We start from the raw sequence: 27921 nt of genomic DNA, 5'->3' as shown, positions 1-27921 counted from the left end.
GAAGTTGTGAACTGCTTAAATTAGGTTATCTGCAAGAGCAGCATGGTAATTTGAATAAAAATGAGCCCCTCCCCCCCAAAAAAGTGGCACTACTAAGAGGTAATGGCTTTGTTGGAGTAAGTGTGGCCTTGTTGGAGGAAGTGTGTAACTGTGTAAGTGGACTTTGAGGTCTCACATTTGCTCAAGATATCACCCAGTGTCTCAGTTCACTTCCTGTTGCCTTCTGATCAAGATGTAGTCACCACCACATCTGCCTGCATACCTTCATGCTCCCTGCTATGATGATAATGGACTAAACTGTAAGCCACCACCTCAATGAAATGTTTGCCTTTATAGGAGTTGCTGTGGTTGTGGTGCCTCTTCACAGCAATAAAAAACCTAAGACAGAAGTTGGTACCAACGACTGGGGTATTGCTGTAATATCCTGACCCTGCTTCTGTTTGATGGAATATGGACCTTGAACTGTGGGTTTGAAAAGCAGTTGAACACTTTCAGTGCTGCTTTATGTGCCATCCTAGTAGGAGCATGGAAGACAATGATGTTGAGTATGATTTGATGAACAGTGGGTGCCTGGATCAAGAGGTTCCAGAGGAGAAGAATATTAATATGTGGCCTACAGATAGTTACTGTAATATTTTGGTGAAAAACTGTGATTACTTTTTGCCACTGTCTGAAAAGTCTGCCTGAGACAAAAGTGAAAAGATTTTGAGTAATTCCACTGGCAGAGTCAAACAGCCTAGTATTGATTCTGTTGTATGGTTATTACTGTTCTCTCTTATACAGAGTTAATTTTTTGTTTTGTTTTGTTTTTTTTTCAAGATAGGGTTTGACTGAGTAATCTCCAACTGTTCTAGAACTTACTTGTAGACAAGGCTGGTCTTGAACTCACAGAGAACCACCTGCCTCTGCCTGATTGAGTGCTACAATTAAAGGTGTGCACCACCACTGCCTGACTTTATGTAAATTTAAAGTGAGAAAGAGCAAGTTGAGCAAGGAAAAATATTTGAGGAGAAAATGAGCACCAGAAAGTGGAACAGAGCTAAGTTCTATGTTCAAGGAGATAAACAGATTAAGAAATGGAATAAAGGGAGTGGTGACCTCAGGGCAAGATCCCACAGAGCTAAATTTCCATCTTGTAAAAAGGAATGGAAGAAAAGCTGAGAGTCAGGTGAGGCCGTGCATGACTTTAATCCCAGCAATCTGAAAATTGAGGCTGACAGATCTCTGAGTTTGAGGTTAGCCTGGACTACAGAGCAAGTTCCAGAATGGCCAAGCTTAGAGAGTGAAGGACAGAATGCTGGCAAAGATGTATTTGAATGAGATATTCATGTTTCAGCCCCAGAAAGCAGAACTTGGGAGATTCGTCTATGCGGTTCTGGCTTTAGAGTTAAGGATATAATAAAGGGGTTGTGAAATTTACCTCAGTGCCTAAGGAAAGCTGCCGAGTCCAGGCACGTGTCAGGGGTGTCCTTGCATGGAGGTTTAGAGAGGCCATTGCATGAAGTTGTGAAGTTGAAGCCTGAATTGCCTTGGAGACCCTAAAATTTGGGAGATGCCAGGGCTATGGGATACCTGACCAGGAGAGTTGCTAACAATGGGTGAAACCAACCCAAAAAAGGAAGTGCTTTGTAGTCAACAAAACTGAATGGAGTTGGAGATCTGAAGAACATTTTCACATCAGACATGGAGATTCAGAGTTTTGAGTTTGCCCAGCTGGTTTTCAATCTTGCTTTGGTCCAGGATTTTCTCATTATGCTCTCTTTTCTGAATGTTGGAATAGTAATGTATATTCTGTGTCATAATATGTTGAAAGTAAGTGATATGGTTTTTTAATATTGATTTTACAGGGAATTACAGTTAAAATATTCCATGAATTTCAGAAGAGACCTTGAACTTTGGACTTAGCACATTGCTGAGATTGTGATAGAGAACGGAGACTTTTGAAGTTAGACTGAATAAATTTTTGCATTATGATACCGATATAAGCCTTTGGGAACTAGTGGGTGGAATGTGCTGGTTTGAAAAAAAAAAAAATGATCCCCAAAGGGAGTGACACTATTAGGAAATATAGCTTTGTTGGACTAGGTGTGGCCTTGTTGGAAGATGTGTGTTGCTGTGGAGGTGGACTTTGAGGTTTCATATATGTTCAAGATAACACCCAGTGTTCACTCTCTGCTGGTCGCCTTCTGATCAAGATATAGAGAGTCAGCATCAAGTCTACCTGTACACTTCCATGCTCGTTGCAATGATGATAATGGATCAAACCTCTGAAACTATAAGATACCACATCAATTACATGATTTCTGTGGTCATGGTTTCTCTTCAGAACAATAGAAACCCTAACAATGATAAGCAGCAAGTGCTATTGCACGTTGAAGCATCTCCTCAGTCCCTGATTTCTTTATTTCTTGATAATGTTTTGATCATATAATTTACTCAGTTTCCCTGCTTCTTATACATAATGTTATGCTATTATCCTAAATCACTTCCATGCTATACCACTTAAAGAGTTCTATTGTTTTGATCATATCATATAAATCCAGTATTTCAGTTACTTACGAGGAGTGAATGAATCCTGATGGTCTGTGTCTACACCTAGTAACAAAGTATTGTATATTTCGAAATAGCAAAACTAGAACATTTTGAATGCTTTTACCTCAAAAAAACGATAAGTCTTCAAAGCTGCAGACATGCTAACTACTTTATTTGATCATCACACAGTGTTTATATGTACCCATGCATCACATTGTACTCCATAAATACTGAGACTTTCAAAAGACTTAGGTAAGTTTAAAATTCTTCAAGCGAAAACATGATTTTAGAGATGGAGTCCCACTCTACTCGAGATAGCGTTCTAGAAGGAGACATGAGAGGGCAGTCAGCTTCCCTAATAGCTAGCCAAAAATCCTCTAACAAATTTTGGCTGCACTGAAAAATCAAGAGACAAACTGAAGCTATCTAATTAGTATTAATATTTTTGAGTATAATTCTAATAGAGATCTATAAATGAGTTGAAGCTGCACATAAAGTATTTTATCACAGGGATTCAAGACAAGATTGACAAATACCATCCATCAGCCACACCTTCCTCTCCTTCCTGTGACCACGACTGCCATCTACTGACAGAACCGAGAACTGTTGCTCAGTGGTGTCTGTACAAAACATTTCCAGATCTACCTCTTTAATACAATATTTTTAATTATTTCCTTTATTATTGAAAATAATTAAATCATTTCCCCTCTTTCTCTCTTCAACTACTCCTTGTTCTCTTTCAAATTCATTGCTGCTTTTTTTATACATTGTTGTTACATGCATACACACACACACACACACACACACAAAGCCTGATAGTCTGTATAATGTTACTTGTATGTTGTTTTCACCACTGATTGATATTGGATAACCCATTTCTGTTCTCTTACCTGAGAAAGATTACTTTTCACACTCTCAGCTTTCCTTAGTTGCCTGTAGTTCTTTGTGTGTTGTTGAAGCCTACGGGGCCTACCATATCCAAATTAGCATGTCCAATGTTTTTATTTTAAATATCAGATATTTTCTATTCCTTTCAAATAAAGTCACAATTTCTAAATAAAGAATTTACACCAGTACACAATGTGGCCTCTGACCACCAAATGCAAGGAAATTTCCATGGAATGTCAGCTGACTTCTTCTGTGGACCTTGGGCAAGTATTCTGACTGGCTTAAGGAGGAACATTTAAACTTAATAATCTGAAGGACCATGACTGTATAAGATAACGTGCGCTAAAACTATGACTCTAGCCTCCTTCTTCCCTGGGTAGACATTCCTACTACTCTCCTCCTTGTTTTAATGACACCATGCTGACTCTTGGCTTCCTTGAGCAACTTACAGTCTTGAATTCTTATACATGCCTTTGGAAGTAGTATATAAATCCAACAGTAGAAGATATAAATTTTAAAAGGACTTTTCTTTACTCGTGAATATTGCAAAAATATTTTAAGTGCTGAGAATTGTTGACTTGGTTATAAGTTATCAAGTTTATTGTTTCATTTAAGAACTAAGAAAATCAGAGTGATAGTGCACTTATCTAACGTATATAAGAGTCTAAGATTAATGTCTAGCACCATAAAATTAATAATAACATTAAGATATCAAACAATAAAACACTGTCTAAACGACACCCTGATTTCACTTCAGGGAGGCAGGGGAATCTGATAGTAAAATAGCCTACGATACTCAGGCTTTTGATTCAAAGGGCTTATAGTCAATTCTATCTACCAAAGATGATCAAGCCAAAGATTTCCATCCCACATGGTCCTCTAGAGTTCTGTCACCTTCACTTAAAGCTAGAGTGTAATGCCCTCTAGGACTGGATGCTTAGTTGAATATGACCAGGCTTGAGACCAGAAAACAAGGTAATGTGGAAGGATCAGTGCTGTGTGACTTCCAAGACAGTGTCATTAACAGCATTGATTTTTCTATTTTGTCAGGTGAACCCCATGTTTCTAGGTAGAAGTCCTGTGGTCTGATACCAATATGGTGGGAGGAATCCCAGAACAGACTATGGGGGATTCCCAGATGGAGAGGCCCCAAGTCTACACCCACAGACAGTCTTGATTTTCTCACTCTCCAGAACTGACCACACTTGCAAACTAGAAAGACATCAAACCATTGGATTAGAAGACACTCTGGCATGAAGCAGTAATAGCTGAAACAGAAACTGAGCTAAGCTATGATACCTTCTTCTGTGTCCGAGGGCAACTGCCCTTAGGACATTTTAATGTCTTATTGGTTATTTATTTATATTTAAGGACCCACATTTTTCTTGGTGTCTTTAGTTTCTGAATTACTTATGTTAATAACAAGTAAGTTGCTAGGTGTGCTTGCCTAATGCTATGACTTTCTCACTCACATTTCTGCCCTACTGCTTGGGGTCTTGTTTCCAAGGTGCCTATCTCTGAAGGCATCTATAAGCAGGATAGACAAACAGGACAGTTGTCATTCTTTAAGGATTACTGGCTCTTGAGTTAAGAGTACTACTGTTCTCTTGTCTTTTAGCCATGACACTGTGATTCTGTAGTCTGTCCTCTTCCATGAGTTTTTTTTTTTTTTTCTACAACTACCCAAATAGTGAGGAGATAAAGCTTATCGGGATCCTCCAACAGGCTTGATATTGCTAACCAGCTTTTGTGGTGCCTTACAAACTACCAACTTTCTCGGAGATCATTTAAGCTTCCTATGAGTCCTACACCACTTTCAGACCAAGCCCTTTCAGATCCACTCCATTGCAATTCCGTCCCAGGCTAAGACACATATACAACGACGTTTAATGGTATTTCTTCCATCACAGAACTTGTCTAAAAGTTCAATACAGATACTAGCAGATAACAAGTATCTACTGTTAGTATAGACTGTAAAGAGTGCAATTTGTCTGTCCACTCAGGATAAGTTGAAGGTCCTGCTTGGTAAACCTGAATTCAAAGCCCACATCCAAGGAGTTGAAGAGGATGTTGAACATTTGGCTCCAGAAGAATGTGTGACTTCTCCCTCCCTTACTGCCATTGGACCACAGGGTCCCAGGATTCTTGGTAAACTAAGCAAAAATTCAACAGCAGATGGGGAGACCGCAAAATGTCAGATTTGTTGTAGGATGAAAAAGTCCACTGTAACAATGCACAGCAGGAGAAGTGGCCAGTAAGGGAGACTTGGGGGTGGCCAGCAGGGTAGACTTGGGGGTTGGCACTTTCATAAGCTTTTATGAACACATATGACATAGTCATGGAAGGATGTAACCCTTTCTCCCTCTCAAACTGTGACAGGCCAGATCTTGTTTAACAGTATTTCTTTTGTGATCCTCTTCAGAAGTACACAGGTGGGGTTAAATCTACTGTGTCAACCATAGTTTAGCGAAGTCTGGGTCATTTGTGGATGTTATCCCTTCACTAATATGCATGTATAATAATTAGAAAAGTCCCCTGACACCATAGTTTCTTATACAGGGAAAACAACCTAACCGTAGTTTCCAGTGATTAGCCATGAAGGGTTGTGTTAACCATCAGGAGACATCCTTACATAACTGCAGTTCCCTTGGTTACCTCACATGCATGGTTAGCCACATGCACGACTGCTTTCTCATTCACTGGGTAAGAACTGGATTCAAGAGAAGCCAAAGCATTCAGAGAAGACTGAGGGCTTGCCCCTAAGAAAACTGGCAACTGGGTGTCTGCTGGAATGTCTAAGTCTTAGTGAGATAAAATTTAGTGGACGTTCGTATGGCACCATTTCATTCTGTATCATTTTCGTGAGCAAACCAATCTTGGTTGAAATGATAGAATATAGTAGCACCAACAGATGGTCAGTCTTCACCTACATCTCTTGCTTTCATCATGAGCAGAGCAATGTCTCTCTATACCAGGTCTTTAGTCCTGTGGGCAGGAGCAGCAACTTCGGGCCAGGAAGCTTAACCTACAACAATTTTATATGTGGCACCAACAGATGGCAGTAACCTCATGGACCTGCTGACAAATCCACAACCTTGTCCACTGCTCTGTGGGCACCAAGGCATCAGAGCAGACTTAAGACAGAGCCAGCATATGGAAGAGAAGGGTAAATCCCAGAGAGTTTGAGAGTGTGAAGGGAGGTGTGAATGGGATTCTAAAGGACCACCAAGAATCTATGAGATCCTATCCAGAAATCAACTGGTTTTGCATGGCCTGTAAAATGATGCCATATATAGCCATGGAAACATCTAATCAAAGCAATATTTACAGATAAATCAGTCACTGAAATCTGGAACCTACAAATCTTATCAAATCCTATTCTAATAAAGGTCAGCACAGAGTATTTATTACTCCTTAACAAAGGGACTTTGTTTAGACATTGATGGTCAAAGATGCTTGAGGATGGTGAAAGTCTTTGCATGGTCACTCACGAATATTGTGGGCAACTGATTCATGACATTACTAGACAACTCTATCCCTAAATTAAGCTTTAAATACCATGTGTCATTTTGACAACCAAATCCATGAACAATGAATTTATATGTGTGTGCATAACTATGTATATATATGTATAATTTATATGTATGTATAATAAATGCATACAAACATAGTAAATAAAAATATGTACAATTTATATATATGTATAACCACAATAAATCACAAAAGACAGTATCTTTTGTGGAAAAAAGGACTGTGACTTTGTGTTATTTACTCTGTCTCCACAAGCCAATGTGGCAAAATAATCAAGAAATGTTTGCTGAAGAAATGAATCATAGTGTAAATGAATGATAAATTTTCAAGAATCTTTAGGAGTCATTCACTATAGGCCTGTAAATCTGTTCTCAGACATGTTTGCTTCCTTTGAGCCTTGTTTAGAGCGAGCTGTACATTTCACTGATCTCTGCTCTGTCTCGTCATAGAGGGAATATGTGTCGTCTGTGGAAAGAGTAGGAGAGCACAGTCCTAAGACAAGAAGTGAGGTAGTACTCTTAGTAACAGCAATAGAGGAATAGGGGTTGTGGGGCGTGTGTGGCAGGTCCGTCTGTCTATGTGTTACTTTCATTTGGTTAATGAATAAAGAACTGCTTTGAGCCTATGACAGGGAAGAACAGAACCAGGCATGGAAAGCTAGGCTTTATGCTGGAAGAAAAAAGGGCTAAGTCAGAAAGAAGACATGGAGCCCTGCTGGAGATAGATGCAGGAACTTTAGCTGGTAAGCCATAGCTGCATGGCGATACACAGATTAATGGAGATGGGTTAAATTAATATGTAAGAGTTAGCCAATAAGAAGCTAGAGCTAATGAACCAAGCAGTGTTTTAATTAATAAGGTTTCCATGTGATTATTTCATGTCTAAGCTAGCAGGGAAGCTGGGAAACAACAAGCAACCTCCTTACTACAGGAGCAGACTTGGGCTTAGTGAAGTCGGGAAAACTGGAGTTTGCACAAAGCCTGCTTCCTTCAGTTACAAATTGATATGGTGACCTCAGAACAAGACATGGCAGTATTAAGGTCACCATATAACTATTGTCAAAATCATGACATGTTTTAAAGCAAAACGGCCTGCTATCAATCATGAAACCAGGGCAGCAATCATTACCTACGACCAAGACAATTAAATTAGGCATGGAGTCACTATTAGCCCAAATGTTTCAAGGACAAACATGGGGAAAGAACTAGATTTCTCAAACACAGGAGTTTTGAGGCAGGATGTCCCAAAAGCAGCCTCAAATATTGAATTTCTTCCCTTCTTCTGTTCCCTCCTGCTCCTCAAAGTGGCTGAGAAAAAAAAGTACCAGATTTAGAAGCAGCAGGAAAAACCTGGGCTACTCAGTAAGTACATAGACAAGTCTTTGACTGAACTACTTGCCCAAATTATGGGTTAGATTTTCATCCCTTTAAGTTTACAGCAAGCTATCCTGAGGGAGGCGCCCTGAGCACAGGCTTCATATGAGAATGGCCCTTGTAAGCATAATGCCCTTGTCTATGCCCCACCAAAGCACCATGACTCAGATTCTGGTTTGATCCTGTTTATGTACCATGAGGAAATGCTTTCCTGGCCATTAAAGGTATGGGTGTGAATGTTTTAGGGAAACAGCCATTTTTCCGAATTACTGTGACGTTATGGTTACCAAAGAGATTAACACACACTGAGGATCCAGTGCTCACACAAAGAGGAAAAGACTCAAAATGTAAGAAATAAAAACAATAGGATCAAAATAAAATATTGTTCAAGAACAACTAAGGAAAACAGACTTACCTGAAATCTAGGTCAAGGAAATCTGTCTCTTCACTTCTTTATTTTTGTCTTTATTTTGGAGCAACTTTAGACTTCTAGGAGAAAGTAAATGAAGAGCATGGAGCTCCATCAGAATGTCCCTGCTCCTTCTCACAGACCAGTTAGCTTTATTTGTGATTCTGTTTTGATCTCCCCAGACTGTTCTGCTGATCCAGCTATCAGTTTGACAGTGTCACATGATCAGATTTACAGTGTCTTGAAATGAGTTCTTCCTCGACTTTGTTTCTCGAAATTGTGGCTGTTTGGATTTTTCCCAGCTGGGGGAGAGGGCAATTCTCTGTAATCATGCTCAGAGCTTCTCAGGCTGAGGGGCACACACTGTCCATGGAAGAATCTTGTTAAGATCCGGGTCTAGGGTGGGTCGGGAGATTTTATTTCCCCCTTTCCATTATTGAAAATAGATTCTCTCCTTATATAATATGCACTGATGATGGTTCCCCTCTCTCTAATCCTCCCACTTCTCACCATCTTCCCTCCCTTCCAGATCCACTTCCCTTCTGTCTTTCATTAGGAAAGAACAGGCTTCTAAGAGCTAAAATATAACAAGATTAAAAAAAAAAAAAGCACTGCATTGAAGTTGGACAAGACAAACCAATGAAAGCACAAGACCAGAGACCCAATCATTTGCACACTCAGGTATCCCATAAAAGCACTAAACTGGAAGTCATATAATATGTACACAGTGGACCTGGTGCAGACCTGTGCAGGCCTGGGCATGCTGCTTCAGCTTCTGTGAGTTCCTATGAGCTTTGCTCAAGTTCAGTCTTTGTGTGTGTTCTCCACTCCATCTGGCTCTTACACTCTCTGTACATTCTCTTCCTTCAGTTTCCTGAGCTCTGGAGGAAGAGATTTGATGGAGACACCCATTTAGGGAAGAGTACTCCAAGGTCTAAGAGACAAATTTTTAATTTATTCCCTGTGTCTTTCATAAAATGCATCTCCATCCCATTCATTTTCCATCCCTGCATATCCACCCTCTGTCCTTGCAACCTCCCTACTCCAAAATTAAAATAAAATTTAAGAGGAAAAAAGCCTTGGTTGTTGCAGAGTTGTTCGGCCTGCCAGCTCTCCCTTGTCTTCATCATCAGGGTGAGTTCACATTGCCCTGGAGAGTTCAACCCTTGCAGTTATGAGTCAGGGGCAGGGCAAGTTCCTCTGTTTTCATGTCCTCAGGGTGGGATCTCCATATCTACACCTCAGGGCCTGCTCTACTGTGTTGCCCAGATGTGGTGTAGGGGCCACTGCCCTGAGTAATCCCCCTAAGGAGGAACGGAGGGCTGCTCTCCTGCTCTTAGAGCCTCAGGGTCAGTTCTTCCATCTATCCCAGGCACTGAAGGGTGGGACAGCAGGGGTATGGCATCTCTCCCTGATCCATGTCACCACATGAAAGATGAGCAATGGGGACAGACCTCCCATCATCACAACTTCAGGGCTGGCTCAGCCACGCCTCCACTAGCATGATTGGCTCTATTGTGCTGCTCAGTTGAGGTGCAGGGCCTGCTTTCCCAAGTGTTGTAGCAGGGGAGGGGCGCAGGGGCTATACTCCTGTTCTTATGGCCTCAGGGCCAGCTCTCTCACCTGCCTCAGGCATTGATGGTGGGGGCTGAAGGGGGCATCATGGGAGAGCTATCCCCATTACTCAGCTGTCATGTGGAAAATGTGTGGGCAAGAGATGGCCTAACCCCTCCCCCACCTACCCACCCATCAACACTGAGGCAAGGAGAGTTGACCCAGAGACTATATTCCTAATAACCTCTTAATCAAAATTAATAGTGTTGGATCTACACCACTTTTATAACTATCATTGTGAATTAATGTCTGTCTCCAAATACACTTAATTACTGAACAGACTATTTAAGAATTTGAAGCAATCACAGACTTGCTACAGTTAAAGCTTTACCACCATTCTATGTTGGCCCAGGTTCCACTGGGCCCACTAAGAAATTTTACTTGTATAATAAGGGATAAAAATAAGGGTGCTTTTGTGACTAAATCCCATGACCCATATAATTTATTATATTGTTTAACATTGTTAAAAGTACAATTTATGTCATCTCTTAGGAAAAGTAAAACTAATTAGCATTCAATTTTCTCAGTACTTGTAATTATGATGGCTTTTTTCAACAATGTTTCAAAAGTAGTATTAATAAAAATTTTTAAAGTTGATACTCAAATCTCATTTTGTTGACCAATAGTTAAAACTCCATATATTGTATAAGAATACAGCTATATTTAGGCTAAATTTTATGTGTTTTTAATGATTATTCAATCAAAATATAATCATATCTTTAATTCCTTTAACCCTTCCCACATAACCTCTCCCTCCACTCCACTTCCTGTCAAATCCATTGTCACTTAGTCTTCATATATGTTCTGAGTCCACTTAATGTTTGTTTGTATATTTTTAGGGCTGATCATTTGGAATCAGATAACAATTAAGGGACTCATACCCAAGGAAGACTGATTCTCCCTCTCTTTAAGGTCTCTAATCATCTATAACTTTTTAGAGATTGGATACTATGCCGGCATGTCAACTGGTGTTGTCATTGTCCAGGGATTGCTGTTATCCTTAATAAGGTCTTGTTTTAGCAGTCATATTGTTGAGATTGTATGAGTGCACCTTTCCTATCATAGCTAGAAGATATGATCTTTGTAGCAGACTTTCCTGGTCACTTTCCTTTTGAGATCATTTTTCCCTTTCTTTTCATATTCCTTAGATATAAGAGTTGTACTGTAAATTTAGCAACTGTTTCAGGGCACCCCAGTCTGTCTTTCAGTGCATGTTGATAATTTGTAGCTTTCTGCCATGGTCTCTACTGCTAAAAAAGGTATTTTAATGAGAGGTGAGAGCAAAACACTTATCTGATGGTATAGGATAAGTATTTTGTAATTAAGACTTCTATCGAGATCTGTGACCTCACTAGCCACAGGTAGTGGCACGTTTACATGACCAGACATGATGTCCCTTCTGCTAAAGAGACTTTAAGTTCACAAATGAGAGAGAAGGTGTAGAGTTTGTCTTTCTAGGTATGTATTACCTCACTTTATATATTTTCCAATTCCATCCACTAACTGACAAACTTCATGATTTCCTTTTTCTTTATAGGGTCTATCTGAACTATGTTCTCATTGCTCATTTGTCAGAGGGAGAGCATTTAGGGTTTGTCCACTTTCTAGTTATTTTGAATGCCATGACTATGAACATAACTATGCACATATATGTGGAGAAGGACATCATTTCTTTGGGCAAATGCCAAGGAGTTGTATATCTGGGTCATATGATAAATTCATAGTTAGTTTTCTGAGAGATTTCTGTTGGGAGATACAGACCCTCAGATCCTGAGCTTTCTATGGCCTCTTGCCTGCTGGAGTAAACAACTTACTTTCCTAAGCTTGCAGCTACTCTGAGCATGGAACCCTCATGAGTTTCTAATAACAAGGAAGTGCTTTCTGGTGGGCTTGCAGTGGAAAATCCTAGAACTAGGGCTTGGCCATCAGTCAAGGAGAGTACTATATGAGCTGTCTGGAAACATAATAAAATTGGCATTCTTGCTTCAAGAGTGACACACGTCTCTCTGTGTTCTTTAATCCCCAGTCCCTTACAGGACCAATGTTCCAGATGGTGCAGGCGCCACAGATCTCCACACTGAACCAGTCTCCTGAGTGACTGAACCAGTCTGTAATCCCACCAACAATAAATGAGGGTTCTGGTGCAGGAGAATTGTCTATAATCTGTCAATCATGTTTTAAATAAACGCTGATTGGCCAGGCAGGAAATATAGGCGGGAAAAGCAGACAGGAAGTAGAAATGATGCAATGAGAACAGGAGAATTCTGGGAAAGAGGAAGTTGATTCCTGTCAGTCCTGAGCAGACTGTCGAGGAAGTAGGATGTGACCTGCCAGCTGAAAAAGGTACCTAACCATATGGCAAAAATAGTTCAGAATAATGGGTTAATATAAGCTACAAGAGCTAATAAGTAGCCTGAGCTAATGGGCCAATCAGTTTTATAACTTATGGAGATCTCTGTGTGATTTTCTTTGGGACTAAACAGCTGTGGGGAACTGGGCAGGACAGAAACCCCAACAAGCCAGGCCCTCCGTGTTACAGGGTTCCTCTTTCCCCACATTCTCACAAGATTTGTTGTCACTTATTTTGTTGATTTTTAACCATTCTGCTTGGGGTGAGGTGAAAACTCAGAGTTGTTTTAAATTTCATTTCCCTGGTTGATAAGGACGATAAGCACTTTGAGATATTTCTCAGTCTTTTTATTTCCTCCAGTTGGAATTCTCTTTTCAGATCCATAGCTCATTTTTAATTGTGTCTTTGTTTTATTAACTCTATGGTTTTGTATTTCTTTCTGCAGGTATTAATCATCTCTCAGATGTATAGCTGGCAAAGATTCTCTCCCATTCTGTGGACTACTCAGCCTGGATGCTTGGAACTGAACTTATGACATTTGGAAGAACAGCAAGTGATCTTAACTTCTAAACCATCTCTCCAATCCCAATGATTTTTAATTTTTTGAGTCCACTTGCCTGGGCCTCAGGATGCAGTGATTTATTTGGGCAAATATCAGCCAAGATGCTTCTGTGGTGGTATTGTTAACCTAAGATTAGCATTTGAATTAGTATACTTTGAGTAAAGCAGATTATCTTCCATAGAATGGGTGACATCATGGAATCAATAGAAGGTCTTAAGAGAAAATAGACTGAAATCCTCTAACACAGGAAATTCTCCCCCCATTCTAAAACTAAAGATGGCATGAACCACTTCCTCTTGCTCTCTCTCTCTCTCAGTATATCATTTATTATACGTATGTAGATATATATGTTATGTAAGGTATTATTTTAGGGAGACAGAAGAGTTTGTTACCATTAGTTAAGGATTCTGTAGAGCACACCCTAGTGGTTTTGTGTATTAGTCTAGGTCATCCGGACTAACCATTTAATACACAAGCTCTGATCCCATACTACAAGGAAAGTCTACAAAAGGAGTCCAGTGTCTGATATGCCACTCTCCATTCCATATCCCTCTCACCTCAATTTCCAGGATAGGCTTAATCACAGTTCTTCTAAGTCCCACATCATTGCCTGGTGTCTACATCAATATTTTTGAAACTTACCCACAATAATTATCTTCAGCTTTGATTCATGATGATGACTTTTAACTTTTTTCCCACACCTTCAAGAAATCCTACTTTGATGTTTTTAAACTATTGGAGAGAACCACGTCTTTGAGGTCACGCTGTCACTGACCTGGCATTCTTCTGGTAAGCCCCTACCAGATAAGCTAGGCATGGGTAGAACTATTCCCTCGCTTTGTCATCAGTGCCTTTTGTGGTGTGAATAGATAGATATTTGTCCCAGTCTCCTGAGGAAAAACCACATAACACACATCCATCTCAATAGTTTAGACCTTCATGTAACATACTATTGCATTGTGATGCCTATCATCTGGTTATTGTTCTGTGGTGTCTTTGGTAGAAAATACAAAAGCTCTTTCTAAGATAAAAACATCCAACTGATATCTTTTGTTCTTCTGAGAATTATATTTACGGAATTGCTGTCTTTTAACGCATAATAAATGCATCATGTAGTTTAACCAGTAGGGTTTGGCCCGAAGAGGTAGTGTTTAGAATAGCTGACTGTGAGTGTTCAGCCCAAACACGACATCTGCACCATAGCCTTGCAAGGGTCAGGAAGCACTGCAGAAGAGGGACAGAAAGGGTTAAAGCAGGAGCCCGAGCAGGGGTGCTGTGAAGCATGTCTCCTGGATTCACGCCCTCAGGAAGTCGCTGCAATCATGGCTACTGCACAAAGTGGGGTCCATCAACATATAATCATTTCATCACAAGTGGAGAAGAAGCTGAGAAGACTGCCTTCCCAAGGAACTGTAGCAGAAGCAGTAAGCAGGGCACTGGGGGCCACCTTCTTCTCCCTCCCTGTGCTCCAGGAAACAGTCTCTCACCCACACTTCTTATGCCAGTAACCCTCATTTAAACTCAGTGGCTCACAAAGGAGAGATCAGTGGAGGAGGAGGAATTATGGGAAAGAAGAAAGGTTTCCAAGGAAAAGAGAGGGATAAGAGAGACAAAAATGGGGGGGGGGGTTAAAATGACCAAAATTCATTATGTACATGTAAATTGTCAAGGAATCTTTTTAGGAAAAGGGAAAAATATTTGCTGAATGAGAAAGCTCAGCCCCTCAGTTAACTAACTGACACAGCATATTCTGTCCTCAGAGTTTAAAGCACTGTGTCCATTTATTACAATCAATGTAGAAGTTTGAGCAAAAATTCACACTACTATATTTATGCATGCAGGAAATTTATATTTAAATGTCAATCTAACGTAGAAACCCTTTATCTATTTGCAGTAGTCACTCATTCACAACCTCACTAATACAGAAAACTCAAAATATCCAGCCCTTCTCTAATTCAATCATGTTACTCAGTACTCAAATGAGGTCTCAAAAATAAGAAATCCAGAAAAGTGCTGGTGTAAATCTATCTCCTCCAGTGACTGCTTTAGTCTGAGGTTCACTAGCTCACAGAGTCGGACTGAAGATCTACCATCTGATAGACCTGCTTTGCAGACATACAAACGCTAAGATGCAAACTGTCGGCCCCTTGGATCCTGTCCATTTTACCTATCTCTGAGGCCGCCACAAGGCCGTCTGTCTACGGAGAGACCAACTTGCCAGTAAATAAAATATTGCCAGACTTATCCTGAATAGTGAACAGGAAGGGAGAATTCGCTGTGAACTGAACTGTGACCGGGAGTCGCTTCACAGCGATACTCTCTCCAGTGGCCGCCGCTGCCTCAGTGCCTTCCTCATTGACATCCACATAGGACTTGTGAACAACCTTGGATAAATATAGGCCTTTGTCAGGTGACATTCCAGAGAGATCAGCTGTGGCCACACTGAAGATGTCCCGCATCCCTAGGGATTTCAATAGGGAGTTTAGGTCATATTTTACAGCAAGATTGAATTTGGGAATGTGAACATCCACTTCTCTCTCCACCATGTTTGAAGAGTTGGTCCACTCTTGAAGCATCTTCACGTTCAGGTGTTTTTCTATCTAAGAATCAAAATACAGATGTTCACACATGAGCCAAAATATAGCTTCTAAGTAGATGTTTCTGTAATTCACGTTGAGAATGGTCCAGCTTTTTGCTGGCTTTTCAGCCTATAACGCTCACGCGCTACCTATCTATGCGTTAGTCAGACCTTGCCTTCCTGTTGCCTATGTCTCCTCTATGTTCCCTCACTGACTTTCTCAATGTACATTTTTGATTTCCCTCAACATTTAACCTTTACCTAAGTCTCCCTGCTTATTGCTCTGGCATCCTTCTGTGCCTGCTTCCTGAATCAATCCACCACATCTTCTTGGCCCTCACATCTGAAATTTGGAGTCACTTCTTTATGAACTTTGTTCTCATTTGGCTTCTAAGATGCCAGATCACTTTGTCCCACTTCTAATAGTTTCAATGCCCCTGGTGCACTTTCCTCTTTCTGTTATGTTTCTCCAAGTTCAACATGGTACATGCTCGCCTTAATGACTTTGTAATTCTTTCCGACTGGCATTTCAACACCCACATATGGTCCCAGCAACTGACTTCTCATAATAAAATCAAGCTTCATCATTTTTGTCTGTCATTTAAATAATAACATTGGGTATTTAATCCCCTACAGAAAAATCCTCTATAGCATTATATACTGTATCATTTTTATTGTTATCTTGTTTCAAAGTTCAATACATTTTATTACCTTCCCATTCTCATAATACAAAATAAGATAAAGGTAGATTTTCTGTCAAAATATCTTTTCATTATTTTCATTTGCGGTCTAATTCGAGTTATAATAAAAAGCAAGCAGAACTCAACTGCCTCACAATTAACACACTGACGTGTGCTCATATTCTTCCTGGATCAGGGTCTTCTCACTTTATCTGCCCATCTTCTATACATCTAATGAAACTCACATGGAGAGAGTTCTCTAGGAACACCACCCCCAGCTTCCTCATTCTCATTCATAGCTTCCATAGTTTGCTCATGACTTTAAGAGAAGTCTAAACTGCTTCCAAATTGCTGACTTTAGCGTCCTCTACCCCAGCTAACTGCAAGTTCCCTGGTTCTTAATCCCCTCTGAACTGGCCACACTTGTAAGCATATATATTCCTACAGTACAGCTATGCTTCTCTCATTCCAGCTCCCTCTGAACTGGCATCCATCTCACTCCCCAATCCAAATGCATATAGCCCAAGCAGGCTCTTTCAGGAAACAACCGTGCCAACTGTTAGTCACTGGCTGACTTAGGAAATGACTGTGGCCACCCTACTGTATGAATCAGCTTCCCCAGTCCCAGAGCCGTAGCTGTTCTCCTAAGAAACCTCATTTTATGCACTGTTCTGCAGTACTGGGTAGGTCGTGGCTAGGTTGGGGTAAGATGCCATCATCACTTCTAGGTCTCTCTGTGCTAAGAACCTTTGACTACAACCAGGGAAAGGAGACTGAATCCAAATTTCTGCCACTGCTATCTTTCCTTCCTGGCTGTGGTGTTATTTCCTTACCAAAACAGGTTGGAAAACAAAAAAACAAAAAAACAACAACAACAACAACAAAAACGGTTAGCCTGTGAGTGTATCCTTTGGTTAGATCAGAAAACTTCCCCTTAGCAAGGCTTTAATAACTCTCTGGGGCCCAGGAGTCTCATCAGCATGGCATATCATTATTGCAGAAAGAGGTCCACTAAGTGTCTCATGAGGGATATGTACATACATTTATATTGTATAACATGGTGAACTTATGCGACTTTTTCAATAAATGAAGTGCTTGTCTTGCCTGAAATTAGTCCTAAAGGGCAGGAATCATCCTTAATCTACAACTCCTGGGGAAAGTCTACTAAGCCTAGTCATGAACCCATTACTGATCATACAGATATCACAGTACACACAGAGTATGTGTGTGACAGTGTGTGTACACACATACATGCACACACAAACAGCCACATGCATTCACTCACACATATGCTAGGTGCAGGTGGCACTGCTGGGCCTCTACCTGGTTTACATTCGCCGTGCCGACTGGAAGCAAGATGATCATTCTTAGATTGTTGTTGGCATAGGGCAGCTCAAGGACTTGCATCTGTGGCTCCTTTATGAAGGCCAGCTTAAACGTTCCAGTCTGGTACATCATGTCCACAACTGCGCTTTTACCCTATTTTTAAAAAGATTGTGTTTAAGCAGTGGATATGTATGTCTACTTTATTTTTACAATAGGAATTTTTGTGTTAGCACTCAAGTGTTACTGTTAACTGCACTCTTTCATTACTTTCCTTTGCACAGGTTATCAATTTTGTAATCTTAAAATAAGTCAAAATTAGAGACTATAGAAGCATAATAATATAGGGATGATTGGGATCATTAATTAAAAACTGAGAGTCTAGCTAAAATGACTTATGTTGGGAATTAAATGGGAAGCTCATTATCTCTTCTAAGCCATGTGGATACTGCCTGGGACAACAGCTTAGTTGTATCAGCTGTCACAGGAAGCAACTATTATGTGAACCTCAAGGCTTCAGGGGTAGAACACTAGGAAGAGACAAGGTTTCCAGTTTTCAGGAAGTCTTTCCAGCCTCATGTCTAGTGAAAAAAGTTACTCACATTTTGAAAAGTAAAAGCCTTCAGCTAACTACAGCAATGTTTCCATGAAATTTTTCTGAATTGTGCTTAAATTATTGCAATTTTCCAAGACTTGTCATCAGTTTGAAAAATGAAATACTTACCACACTTATGTGAAAGGGAGCTTTCACTGTATCTCTTTTCTCGAATTTATTTTTCCATTGTCCCTTGAAATATATGGCACTCACTAGGACCATGACAGAGGAGGGATCAATTGTACCCTTTCCAAATAAGTTTGTGACTTTTCCTTGTAATAAAACAAACAAAAGAAGAGGTGATTTTATTTGGAGTAACTTGCTGATAATAGGTATTTGCAAAAGTTGTTTTCTCAGACAGTAACTTTCATAGTTTGTATTTAAAAGATCACACCCCACCCCAGGTGAACAAGATGGCTTAGCACAGTAGGTCTCAACCTAGGGGTCACGATCCCTTTGAGACTTGCAAATCAGATATCCTGGATGTCAGATATTTACATTTCAATTCATAACATTAGCAAAATTGAAGTTATAAAGTAGTAACAAAATAATTGTATAGTTGGGGATCACACATATGAGGAACTGTGTTAAAGGATCTCAGCATTAGGAAGGTGAGAACTGCCTTAGCAGGTGGAAGCACTTACTACTCAAGTCTCCCACTCCATCAAGAGAACTCGTGGTAGACGTGAAAAAGTTGACTCCCAGTCATTCTCTGATCTCCACAAGAGAACCTTGGCACATTCATCATGCATGCACACCCCACACACACAGACTTTTTAATTAAATTAAATTATCCATGGGTGTGGGAAAGTGTGTGTACATGTGTGAGTATGCCTGTGTGTATACACATAGATATCAGAGATCACTGACTGTCACTCCTTAGTTGGTCTCCTATTAGCCTGGAGCTCTCAGTTATTCTGCCTGTCTCAGCTCGCCAGCAAAAAGGTCACAGTAGGCAGCACCATACACAGCTTTTTCTACACAGGTTTCTAGGCATCAGACTCAGGTCCTCATGCTAAGCAGTTCTTTATTGATAGGTTATCTCCCAGCCCTTCTTACTATTTACTTGTTTGCTCATTTTGTTGTGTTTATGATCATGGGGGATTTTTATTTGACAGTTTCATGAATATATACAATGAATTTTTGTCTTTCTCACCTTATTATCCTTCTTCAGCTTTTCCCTCTCTCACTGAAACAACTTTTGTGCCCCGTAAGTCTCTATATTTTTAGACTTTGTGTAAGTGAACCACTGAATTTAAACAGGGTTGTTTGCATAATAGTCTCTGTAGCCCAGGCTGTGGTGGAGCTTACTGTTCAGACCAGGCTGTCCTAGAACTCAGTGTATGGAGCAGGCTGTTCTAGAACTCTGTGTAGTCCAGGCTGGTCTGTAATTCGCCATCTATCAGGCTGTGTTGGACTTGCTTTGCAGACAAGGCTATCACAGACTTGCATTGTTGGTTGCCCTGCCTTTTCAGCAATATGCCAGGGTTATAGGTGTGCACCTCCATTCTGGGCCTCTTACCCTTGCAGTGTATGAGAAGTAGTGCATTACAAATATAAAGACCACTTAAAGCAAAGGCATATTTGAAATCAGGAATTTGTTTGGAAGGTTCCAGAAGTTGTCTGCTTTGGTGCCTTTCAGTGTGATGAAACCTAGAAACTCTTTTTGGAATGTACCCTGCCATCTGACATGAAGCACAGGTAGGCACAGCACCCAACTCTAATCCTAAAGAAGGTTTTAATTTTCATTATAATCCTGAGTCTACCCCATAACTAGCATGTGAAAACAATGAACATGCACAGATGCTTAAAATATGTTTCTGAATGAAGAGTGAATTAATTTTAATAAAATCTGCTGAATTTATGACATCCCCTTAAAGCAGAAATGATGTTCACTTTCTCAGAGTCTTCTGCCATATATTGCTTAGGAGGAATGGTCACAAAATGTATTCCAAAGTATGTTTCTAGTTTTTTCATTGTTATCTATCTACCTGCCTTTAGAATTCACACTAGTTAATTTCTGCTTCCTTGTTTGCATAGAAAGGTAAGACTTTTATCAAAGGAGCACAGATAAAGTTTGTACACATAAGATAGACATTAAAGTTTTGTGCACATACAGATATGTATAAATGTTCACACACAATCGTCCTTACCATTAGTTTTATTCTCAACCCAAGTATTAATACTTCTCCTTGTCTCTTCTGTAGACAGTTCAAAATCAACAGTTTGCAACTTGGCTTGGAACAGTCTCTCAGAACATCTTAAATATTGCTGTAAAAGAAAGGGCAATTGAATGACAGCACAGAAATAGTGCAGAGAGGTCTGGAAAGAAGGCCATTGAGTGAAATGTAGACGGAGACTACACTTGCATTTCCAGACTGTCCACCCCGAATAATCACACAGAAACTATACCAATTACATCATTGTTTGACCAATGGCTCAGGCATATTCCTAGCTAGCTCTGGCATCTGAAATTAACCAATTTCTATTATTTTATGTATTGCCACGTAGCCATGGCTTTACCTCATCTTCTACATGTCATGTTTCCTTGGCAGCTGGCTGGCATCTGCTTCACTCTGCCTTACTTTTCTCTGTATCTCGACTCGAATTTCCTGCCTGGCTTTATTCTACTAAACTATTGGCTGAAACAGCTTCATTAACTAGCCAACAAAAGCAACATGTATATAGAGGGACATCTCACATCAGTGAAGCACTTGCTGTGCAAGTGTGAGGAGCAGAGTTGGCATCCCCAGACCTGTGCAAGAGCCAGGTGCCATGCACATGACTCCAGTTCTCCTACAATGAGAAAAAGAGCAGAGAAAAGGGAAATCCCCAGGAGCTAGTGACTGGGATATTCAACGTAAGTGGTGCTGAACAGGAAGAGACCCTCTTTTAGAAAAGATGACAAGAGAGAACAGATACCCAAAGCCGTCCTCTGACTTCCACATACACAAGTGGCTCAGGTACTCACCCGGTTCAGGTACTCACCCCTACAGTTACATACAGCAATACATACACATGAGTACACACACATAAGAAAGAACTTTGTCGCTCAGAATGTTCTAAAGTCCTAACACAGAGACAAAAATCTGCTGATCTAATACACTTAAAAGGAAGGATGTCCGGGGCTGGAGAGATGACTCAGAGGTTAAGGGCATTGCCTGCTCTTCCAAAGGTCCTAAGTTCAATTCCCAGCAACCACATGGTGGCTCACAACCATCTGTAATAGGGTCTGGTGCCCTCTTCTGGTCTGCAGGTATGCACATAGACAGAATATTGTATACATAATAAATAAATAAATATTAAAAAAGCATCTGCTAAAAAAAAAAAGGAAGGATGTCCATATGCCCATGAGCACTTGTCTTTAAATCCAAAGATTTCCAAAAAAAAAGAAAAATACCAGAAACATTTGAATGTTTTCTCATTATGTCATGGACTTTTTTATGCAAATGCATTCAAGTCAAAATGATGAATTACATATAAATAGCTCTTTTGCCTGTCCCTATGCTTTCCTGCTCAAGGTTAGAAGGTGAATTATATAGCGACTAAATGACTTCTTAACCCCAGAACAACTGAAAACCATAATGAGATACTAACATTTATCTATATTGTGTCTCTGTCACTGTTTGGGAGAGGCAAAGAGGAAGAAAGTTACCAGCTCAAAGGCGATAGCCCTTGACTTCCATTGTCTCAGAGACTCAACATAACACATTTTTGTGAGCTTCTGTGACAGTAGAAGGAAGACTCCATCATGTCAAATCGCTCAGATGCAAAGATTCTATTAGAGCTGTGTGACACCTAAGACAGCTTAAGAAACCAAACTGGAAAGACAAACAAATATTTGAAGCTTCCTCTCAGTGCTTCAGTAATCTTGGTCAGATGGAGATGAAACAAGGACACCAGTATTTCATGTTGGTCATAGCAGGAAGAAGGCTTGAGTTTAGATAAGGATCAAATCTAAATCTTATTATCTCTAACATTTGCCAACTGAAATTTTCAGAATCTGCTTTGTAGTCTCTAGAATTATTGGAAGATTCGTATCTTTGTCATAGCACGAAGAAATGATTGTATGAAACAAAACCTGTGATGAGTTCAAGAGTGACTTTCCCTGGGGATTATTAAGTAAACACTCAATGAAGCTACACGCTTTAAAATGTTCATGGGTAAGGGCTGAAACCCACCTCCAGTTGTGGAACTAGAAAAAAAAACCCAATTCTCTTATTTTAAAGACAGAAGTCATATGTATAAATGGAAAGAAAACTCACATCTCTTGGCTCCTAGTTGAATACACTTGTAACTACCTCTTGATAGTCTACCATCAAGTGCCTTTGTAAAGATGAGAAATGGCTCTCACTTTTCCTCCCATCTATAAAGGGCAATTCTTACAAATGACTTCATTTTGTGTTAAATCTCTGACCCTAGTTTTTGCACAGCTTTATGGATTTTGCAGAGAAGGGGTTTTCGTGTGATACTGCAGAACTCTAAATTTTGATAAAGCCATTTCGCAGAAACCCTAAGCTCAAAGTCAACATTGTAAAAAGCACCCACCATAAGTTCTTCTCAGTCTCCCTTGTCTTTACACTATGAAATTCAGAGGCCCCAGGCATGCTTACCTTGTGGAATGTGATCGTCCTTGTCCCATAGAGTCTGTTGGCAATGCTGAGGGAATTCAGTTGGTTGATTTGGGATAGCAGAGTTCCAAATTCAGAATACATCCTTCCACCTTGGCTGCACTGGCAGCGGTGAACAAAGAAAAGTGATTGGTTCCTTGCCACTGAAGAATTATAAATAATGAAAGGAAAATATCTGCAGATCAAGATTTTTGCCTTTCAATAAAAAGCAGTGAACACAAAGAGATAAACTGCTCAAGCATTTTACTTGATTTCTTTTAGCAAAATGATCTCAGCAGATTGTGTACAGACTCAACAGTATTACTTGCTGCTCCTAAGAGTTTAAATCAGAAACTTAAGCTTTCATGAACAAAGAGATTCTAATGCAAATTCTGTGGCTGCCTCTGTATTTATATTTCTACGTTCAATGCTCGGTCTTTTTATTCTTTCATATATATAAATATATGAAATACATATATATTTAACTGTTTGTTACTTATATTTTATGCATTGTGTGATCATATTCCACTGTCATCTCTTGAATGACATGAAAAATGTGTTACATGTGTTTAGGCTGTGGAATATTTCTTTAACTGTGTAAAGGTATGTTGCATTTGCTTACTGATGTAAATATGTGTTACATTCTTTCATGCTGTATTTGTTTAGATTCTTATTGACCCCTTCTTCCCAATTAGTGGGCATGGTCTTACTAAGTAGCCTTGACTTGAATTCATTATGTGTACCAGTCTGGCATTGAACTTGCCAAATCTCCTCCTGCCTCTGCCTCCTAAGTGCTGAGATTATAAATATGAACCAACATACCCAACCAATGTCTCAGTTTTCTAAATGACTATTTAAACAAACTCTTCAACCTTCACTAATAAGTTCTAATATATTCACTTGTTTTATACAGTAGCAATGCTGCAAAGTTTACAAATGTGATACATATGACTTATGATTAAGAATTCATTGATGCCAACCAAAGAGGTGATGACTACATTTCCTAATCAATGGTTTCTAATAAATAGGGTTTCTGAGAAGGTTTCGATTGTATGTGTATTGTAGAATATTTAACTATGTAAAGATATGGTACATTTGTTTATGCTATGGAATATTACTTTAATTGTGCAAAGGTATATTGTATTTGTCTAATGATGTAAGGATGTATACATTCATTTATGCTTTATTTGTTTATATGTAAAGATGTGTTGCACTTGTTTCACCTTGCCTGCCTAAAGCACCTGAATGGTCTAATAAATGACCATTTAATAAGCACATCTAATAGAAACAATGAATTGCCAATAGCTAGGTCAGGAGAGACATAGGTGGGACTGGCAAACAGAGAGAATAAGTAGGATGAGAACTCTAGGCTCAAGAAGAGCAATAGAAGGGGAGAGAAGGAGGAAGAAAGAATGGGAGGCGTCTGGGGTCAGCTAGACAGCTGCTAGTCAGCAGACACAGAGTAGAACATGCAGAAAGAAAGGTTAAAAAGCCCTGAGACAAAAGGTAGAAAAAGAGAAACAGGTTAAGTTATAAGAGCTAGCAAGAAATGAGCCCAATCTAGGCTGAACATTCATAACTAATGTTAATTAAGTCCCCGTGTCCCAATTTGGGGACTGGTTGGTAGGCCTAAAAGAAAGATCTTGGTATGTGTGTGAATGTGTGTGTGTGTGTGTGAAAGAGAGAAAGAGAGAGAAAGAGAGAGAGAGAGAGAGAGAGAGAGAGAGAACATTTATCCATATACCCAAGGACTATTACAAATGCTACCATGTGAGAATTTTTTTTTTGAAATAATGGAATGTATTCCATTTGTTTATGTACAGATGCATAGCATTTTGTTTATGTACAAGTAAACAGAACAAAGATATGATCTGGTGATTATGTAATATATTTCCTAATTTTGTTTTGTGCGTTTTCTAGAAAAATTTTTATCTGTTTTTTCTTATTGAAAAAAAAAATTTCCGCTTCCTCCCCGCCTCCCATTTCCCTCCCCCTCCTCCTGCCCCTCTCCCAGTCCCCCCACTCCTCTTCTCCTCCCTCTCCATTCCTAAGAGCAGTCAGGGTTCCCTGCCCTGTGGAAAGTCCAAGGTCCTCCCCCCTCCATCCAGGTCTAGGAAGGTGAACATCTAAGTAAATGAGTGAATTGCTTCTTTGAGAATAGTAGGAACCATTGTCTCAAAGAAGATGAATGGTGCTACATCAGGCAGCCCTTTGTCAGGAGCTCTTAGTAGACTAACAAAGCTACATCCATGGGTGAGTCTGACAGACTCAACAGCAGGCAAAAGCACAGAACAGAAACGTTTGCATGAAGATGACAATGATTAGTTTAACAATTTGGATGGGAAGGCATTGCTGCTGTCATTACTACTGGGTGCTAAGCTCAGTACCCTGCAGTGGTTATTGGGAAGATGATTGCAGACTACAGACAGAGCTGTCTTTCTCACAGACCCAAGAGAGGGTTCCACTGCTCTACCCCTGAACTATGATTTCTTTTTTTATTAATTTTTTTCATTTATTTGACATTCCAACCAAAGTTTCCCCTTCCTCCTCTCCTCCTGTTCCTTCCACCTTCCATCTACCCCCACACCCACTCCTCCTCCATTTAAAAAAGGCAAGCCTTCCATGGGAGTCAACAAAACACTGTCTATCAAGTTGAGTCAGGATCAAGCTCCTCCCGCTGTATGAAGGCTGGGTGAGGCATCCCGGCATGGAGAATAGATTCCCAAAAGCCATGAACTATGATTTCTTGATTTCTTAGAGTACGTGGTATCTCAGTAATGATATCCTCATACCTCATAAAAGTCTTTCATCTTTGGTTTTAAGAATTCTGAAAAGTTGTCATAGTGGAGCACCTAAGAAAAGAAAAGAAGTCAACTGGTCACAAAAGTAATGTGCAAGCTGTAACGCCTGAGAGCTGTGATCGCTCTTCCATTTCCGATCAAGATCACTAGTGATAGATAACATGCAATAATGTTTGTTTCGAGTCCTGAGTTAATTCTTTGGGCATCTCATTTAACCCTCCCAATAACTTCATTGATAATTAATTTTATCTCTATTTTATGTTAGGGAGACTGAGATCAAAAGGGACAAGCACCCTTGCCCCGTACTGTGGTTGGGCAGGTTCTAGGAGCTGAACTCCATTGCTGCAGCCACTCTGCCCTTTTTCTACCCTTCAAGCCTCCATGTAGAGCATTGCCTATAGGGAGCCTTGGACAAATAGCTTCCTAGTAAAGTTAAAATATGCAGCTACCCTAAGAGTTTTCAAGAGAGATTTTTCTGGACATTTTTAGTAATAAAAATGCATAGATTTGAAAGACCCTAGTGGCTGGTGTCATGTGACAGATCGCCTTTCCTTTGTTCTCCTGGTTGTAAAATGGAGTTGACAATCTCTGTCTGCTAACAGGATAGTCCTGAAGAATCTTAGTAATAAATTCTTTTTTAAATTTTATTTAAAATGTGAGGATTTAGAGTTTAAAATTTTTAGAAGGAAAGAATAGCACCAAACATGTATTCTCTATTATATTAAAAGCACCAAAATAAAAGTTACTACAGAATGCCTTAGATATAAAGGAAGTTATGTGTTGTACTGACTTGCATTAAATAAACCCTATTACTTAAAACTTTTTGTCTTTCTCAGAAATATGACTTATCTAAGTATGCCTTTTCATTTCACAAGATGGTATTTTTATAAATAAAACTTGGTAAACAAGAGGTGGGAACATGAAAATATCTGGGTACTGGGGATGTTCTCCTCCAACCCTTACCTTTTCCATTTGTTCAGCACTCTTGCCTCTGGCACCCAGCAGGAGCATGCTCAGAGCATAGAACACAGTGAGTGGAGAAAAGAAGATATTTTCTCCCGCATTATTACGGCTTAGCTCTTTGAATACATCAAGACAAAATTCAGCATTTGCTGTGGTGATAGGATTCATGTTTTGCCAAGCGATGCCTAAGAATAGAGAAGTGATTCAGTCCTTCTGTGCTTGCATCTATGCTTTCAGACATCCGTTTCCTGTAGTCTGTGTACCAAATGCTTATGCTCCACAAACTCGAACAATTGTTTTCCCACCAGACTGCCCACAAGACAGAGTGTCACCTTTCCACTCAGTTCTGTACAGGCAACCTGACACTTGCCACAGGTTTATCCCCAGTTTGGCACAATCTTCCAAGAATGTGAAGTAAATCTAGGAAGGTGACCAAAGCTCCCCACCTAGTCAGAGCCATGGCATCAGCAAAAATGAAGGAACCAAAAAGAAACATCTGAGAGAAGAAAAGATTATGCTGGAGAATGGGATACTTTAGGGAAAAGGCGTGTTGGGACAGAAAGTTCAGTCCTAGAAATATCACTAGAGCACCAAGAGTACTGAACTGCAGAAAGAGCAATCAGCAAGAGTAGCTCGCAGCCACTGGGAGACTGTATTCTTCATAGGGCTCATTGCCCACAAACACTCTTTTGCTTTGTCTTCCTTGTGGTCACTCTCTTTTAATCCACTGCCTGCCACCTGGGGAACCCCTCTGTCTCCCACTCAGGATCTTTCAGCATTGCTAGCCTCAGTTCATCATACGTCTCCAGGATTCAGATCTGAATCTTCCTTGCCTTTACACTCACACTCTGGGTGACCTCATGCCAGGCCATGCTCAGACATTGCCAATACACTGTAAGGTCTTTGTTAGAGATTGAATATAAAATGTGCCCCCACGGACTCATGAACTGAACAAACAGTCTCAAGCTGGTAGAATTCCCATGGGAGATTCTGGAAATGTTAGGTTAGGACCTATCTTGAGGAACTAGGTCACTAAATGTATGGACTTGGAGCTATTCATTTTCTTTCCCTCTTCCTCTCCCTCCCCATCTCTCTGAACCTCTTCCTTCCTT

The 27921-nt window shown here is 40.0% G+C and overlaps 2 protein-coding genes across 4 annotated transcripts in view; both read right to left on the bottom strand.

Annotated features, from left to right (window-relative positions):
• Positions 1-8894, bottom strand: part of Serpinb7 (serpin family B member 7) — a 63369-nt gene extending 54475 nt beyond the window's left edge. For both annotated transcript variants that reach the window (XM_057770259.1, XM_057770261.1), the window contains exon 1: positions 8740-8894. The gene's annotated coding sequence lies outside the window, so the exon portion shown is untranslated. The remainder of the gene's footprint in view (positions 1-8739) is intronic.
• Positions 8895-15457: 6563 nt separating this feature from the next.
• Positions 15458-26977, bottom strand: Serpinb11 (serpin family B member 11). Of its 2 annotated transcripts, XM_057770854.1 has the most exons (7): positions 26810-26977; positions 25838-25897; positions 23049-23168; positions 20589-20706; positions 18565-18707; positions 17841-17996; positions 15458-15859 (listed from the first exon to the last, which is right to left on the bottom strand). In XM_057770854.1, exons 1-7 carry the CDS (start codon positions 26975-26977, stop codon positions 15458-15460), a joined length of 1167 nt encoding a protein of 388 aa, XP_057626837.1. The 2 variants fall into 2 exon arrangements, with proteins under 2 accessions (XP_057626837.1, XP_057626838.1); XM_057770855.1 differs by lacking the exons at positions 18565-18707; positions 20589-20706.
• Positions 26978-27921: the final 944 nt, after the last annotated feature.

Source organism: Chionomys nivalis, chromosome 5 (genome assembly GCF_950005125.1).
Source record: "Chionomys nivalis chromosome 5, mChiNiv1.1, whole genome shotgun sequence".
Classification (NCBI taxonomy): Eukaryota; Metazoa; Chordata; class Mammalia; order Rodentia; family Cricetidae; genus Chionomys; species Chionomys nivalis.
The sequence above is the reverse complement of the archived record's forward strand: the minus strand, read 5'-3'. Positions and strand labels throughout refer to the sequence as shown.